The sequence below is a fragment of the Alligator sinensis genome, unplaced genomic scaffold (genome assembly GCF_000455745.1).
Source record: "Alligator sinensis unplaced genomic scaffold, ASM45574v1 scaffold326_1, whole genome shotgun sequence".
NCBI classification, from domain to species: domain Eukaryota; kingdom Metazoa; phylum Chordata; order Crocodylia; family Alligatoridae; genus Alligator; species Alligator sinensis.
Window position 1 is genome coordinate 939,784 of NW_005842239.1, and position 3,834 is coordinate 943,617.

At 50.9% G+C, this 3,834-nt stretch overlaps 1 protein-coding gene across 1 annotated transcript in view; it reads right to left on the reverse strand.

Moving 5' to 3' along the window:
- The window catches only part of ADGRB1 (adhesion G protein-coupled receptor B1), a 238,589-nt gene extending 234,872 nt beyond the window's left edge, over positions 1-3,717 (reverse strand). The window contains 1 exon segment of the mRNA XM_025208578.1: positions 2,973-3,717. Coding sequence (XP_025064363.1) covers positions 2,973-3,717 — 745 coding nt within the window.
- Between the last annotated feature and the right edge of the window lie 117 nt (positions 3,718-3,834).

The window sequence follows — 3,834 nt, forward strand, 5'->3', positions numbered from 1 at the left end:
CTCTCCCCTACCCTGGGGGTCTTCAAGAGGAGGTTAGATAGGCATCTAGCTTGGGTCATCTGAACCGAGGACTCTTTCCTGCCTATGCAGGGGGTCGGACTCGATGATCGATTGAGGTCCCTTCCGACCCTAACATCTATGAATCTATGAATCAGCAAGGCCATGCTGGCTCACACCATGGTCCCTGGGAGATACTACAAAGAGGTAGGTTTAAGCAGGGCATGTCTAGGATGATCCCTGTCCTGCACCTCTGCCCTGCAACTTCCAGGACTTCTACTTTCTTCAGTCTAATCAGTTTTAAAGTAGAGCTTATGAAAGGTTGCTTGGGATAGCAGGGAAGAGGACATGATCCAAAAGTTTGGCCTTCCTACATATATATATATATATATATGTAGAAGGGGCAACCTATCGATAGATAGATAGATCTATATCTATATCTATATCTATATATAGAAGGGACAACCAATAGATAGATAGATAGATAGATATAGGACGGACAACCGAGAGATAGATAGATAGATAGATAGATAGATAGATATATCAATTGTATGTCTGTAGATAGATAGATAGATAGATAGATGAATGAATGAATGAATGAATGAATGAGAGTTTCCTCCCCTTCTTTGCCCCACAATATATTTCTTCGCTGCACCACAATATATTTCTACATCTTAGAAAAAAACCCCTTTTTTAAAAGGAAAGTAGCAATATCCTGGTGCTGCCATGAGAAATGACCGAGAAAAAAAACATCAACTCTGGGAGAAGGAAAAGTGTTGCAAATACCAAAGAGAGCCAGGAGGTTGAAGGCGGGTGCATATCCAAGGGCTCTGCCTGTACATCACCAAAAGGGATCCTTGGATCCATGGATCCATATCCAGGCTTCCTGGCCCTAAACACGCAGATGCACAAGGAACATGGGAACATATTGAAAGTAAATTTGCTACTTCCATTTACTCACAATGAGGGGGTTTACTGCACAGTAAGCATGTGCACGTGTAGACGCGTGTGCTTACTGCGCAGTAAACTGCTACTGCGCAGTGAAGTGTCTGGTGTAGACGTGCCCACAAGGATCACGGGAACAGGATGCTTTCCAAGCACTCATCAGATCCCTGCAGAGGCACTCCATCAGCAAAGACACTAACACTTTACCATACATTTTGGATACAGAACAGGCCGCAACACTCCACACATTTACAGCTCGAGAAGTATTTTGATGCCCTCATGCTCAAGGCTTTATATTTGTTTTCCAGGGACAGTCAAGCAGTGAAGCCCTACTGGAAAGTCTCCTCACAAAACCCAATATTCAGCTTGACTGCTCTAGGATTTGCTGAAAATCCTCCACATTTCACCTTTGGCTGCCGTGCAGAAAAAGAAGACCGCGCTGTTTCAGTCAAATACCAAAGCCATCCAATGAGGGAATAAAAAACAACGGCACGTGACGGACGGCTCAGACCAGCCCTACACAAAGCAGCCATGACTAAAGTCCATGCAAAGCTGTTCCGGTGGAGAAAACGCATTTATGCAAAGACATTTATGCAAAAAAAACTGTTGAATAACAGATTTTGCAACCAGCTCACAAGCTGGCTCAGTGAAAGGACTCCGTCGGTGGTATCTTTGCGCTTGGCTCTCATCGGGAGACGTAGCATGCTGATGCAAAGTTTACCGTGCCGCAGCAGCTCCTATAAAATCCACACTGATGTGATACCACTGAGTGACTTACAGTGACTTTTCCACCTAGTTGTTTCAACGGTATCTAAAGGCACGCCTGTGCGACCACGCCAGGCTGCCCACTATTCCTCAGGAAAGAGCCTCCTCAATACCCGACGCACCTGAGCCCTGGCTATTTTTTACCCCGAGGAATAATGCAGCTGAAGGCTTTGCAGAAGTGAGCATGGCCCACACATTTCAGATCCAGCTCCAGACTTTGTACTGTAGTGGAGGAGGGTGCAGCTGCAGCATATCCCACCCAGGTCAGAGCCACCTGTTCCGTGGCGGCAACATGAGCGACAAACGCGCCGAAACAAGCCCGAAACAGCCTGAAGTTACAATTTCCAAGCCAGAAGACTTCTCTCTCCCTTCCCCCACACCCACTTTCTGCCCTTCATCCGGAGAGTCTGCAACTGTTCGAGTTGACGGAGATTAATGGGATCTGTACTCACCCGACATCACTAACACGGGCTGCTTCACAGAGCACCGAGCTGTTCCCTCTAACTGCAATCGCTCAAACAGGTGAAGGGACATGGGCATAAACAGGTGTCCGAGGGGACCTTGTGCCAGGGGAGACCCAGCCTGCTTCGCACCCAGTCCTGCTTCCCAGTTCTGCTTTCTGACCCCACACTATTCAAAGCAGAGGCACTGAAATGCAGAGAAAGGCAGCTGGGGATACCACCCCCACCCCTGCCTATCCACTCAGGGACTTATCTAGACACTTCTGAAGTGCAGAGGGACCACAGATCAAAACCTGCACTCATCTAGGTCCATTTTCTCCAGCCCTGGAGGCAACTTCAGATCTCTTCTGTGCATTGAATGGGGAAAAAAGGCTGCAGAGCAGAACCTGACATAGGTCTGGGCTCCCTTCAGGGCACCCCTTGCTGCATGTGCTTTAGAAACCTGTCTGCTCCTGGGGAAGAATAGCCCATCGCTGCCTCTGTGGATGCAGGAAAGGCAAATAAATGAGGCACATCCCCGAGCAGTCACCAGCTCGCATGTGTTCAGCTAGCATTGATTTGCTAATTCATTGCATGCTAGTAGAAAGCCACCAGAATTACAGATCCTGCCCAGCAATGAATAAAAGGAGTGATGCCTTTCAGATGAAGCGATGGGAGAAGCTCGGATACCGCAGTGACGGACATGGTATAAACACCAGAAGAGATCCACAGGACAGTCTTCACCTTCCACCCCATCACTTGCAAACCGCCCCGCTCCCATCCCAGCCTTGCAGACAGCCGAGACCGGAGCCGGACGCCACTTACCCAGGAAATCCACCCCACTGCTGTCTTTCGGGCTGCTCATGCAGTTCTCCAAGTAAATCCCATCCTTAAAGCAATCGTCCTTCTTCTTGCTCAGCCCCTGGATCTCGCTGGGCTGGTCCAGGGCCTCCCCTCCAGAGCAAGTGCAGGGCGTCTGCATAATGCCACAGGGGTGAGAGCTGCTGCTGGTGGTCAGGCAGGTGTCCAGCCACTTGCAGAGCATTTGGCAAGCGGCTTTGCTAGGGTTCCTGTTGCCCACCACCAAGTACTCCACCGAAAAGTCCCGCTCCTGAGCTTTGGCCGGTTTCCACCGCACATGCCCGCCGTCTGCCAGGGGCAGGGTCTGCTTCATCTGCAGGAACTGCTTGTTGGACTGGAGGAAAGCAAACCTGGTGGAGGCATCGCAGAGCTTCAGCACATCGTCGAAGCTCTCCATGCCCAGGTAGGTGCGGGTGGACTCCAGGAACGAGTCGAACTGGTAGGTGCGGACCTGCTGGCGGTCGCAGGCGCCGGTGGGTTTCAGGACCTTCATGTAGAGGGTGTAGCGCCGGGGGTCGGGGTTCTGGATGATCCACGAGCAGCGTGAGGAGTTGGGCGGGAAGACGGTGAAAGAGGAGAAGTACCCAAAAAACTTCCCTTGGACCAAGGTGGTGCAGGGCGTCCGCGCCAGGTCCAGGGCTACCACGGTCCACACCAAAAAGAGTGGCGAGATCCAAAGCAGGTTCAGGGCAGATCCAGTGCTCCTCATCCTAGGTCTCTGGTCCTCAGGAACGCCAAGGAATGGGCAGGCAGGGGCCAGGTCTTGGACATAACAGGTGCGAGCCCAGCGGGGAAAGCCAGGGCTTCGGAGGCTCCGGGAGAGATC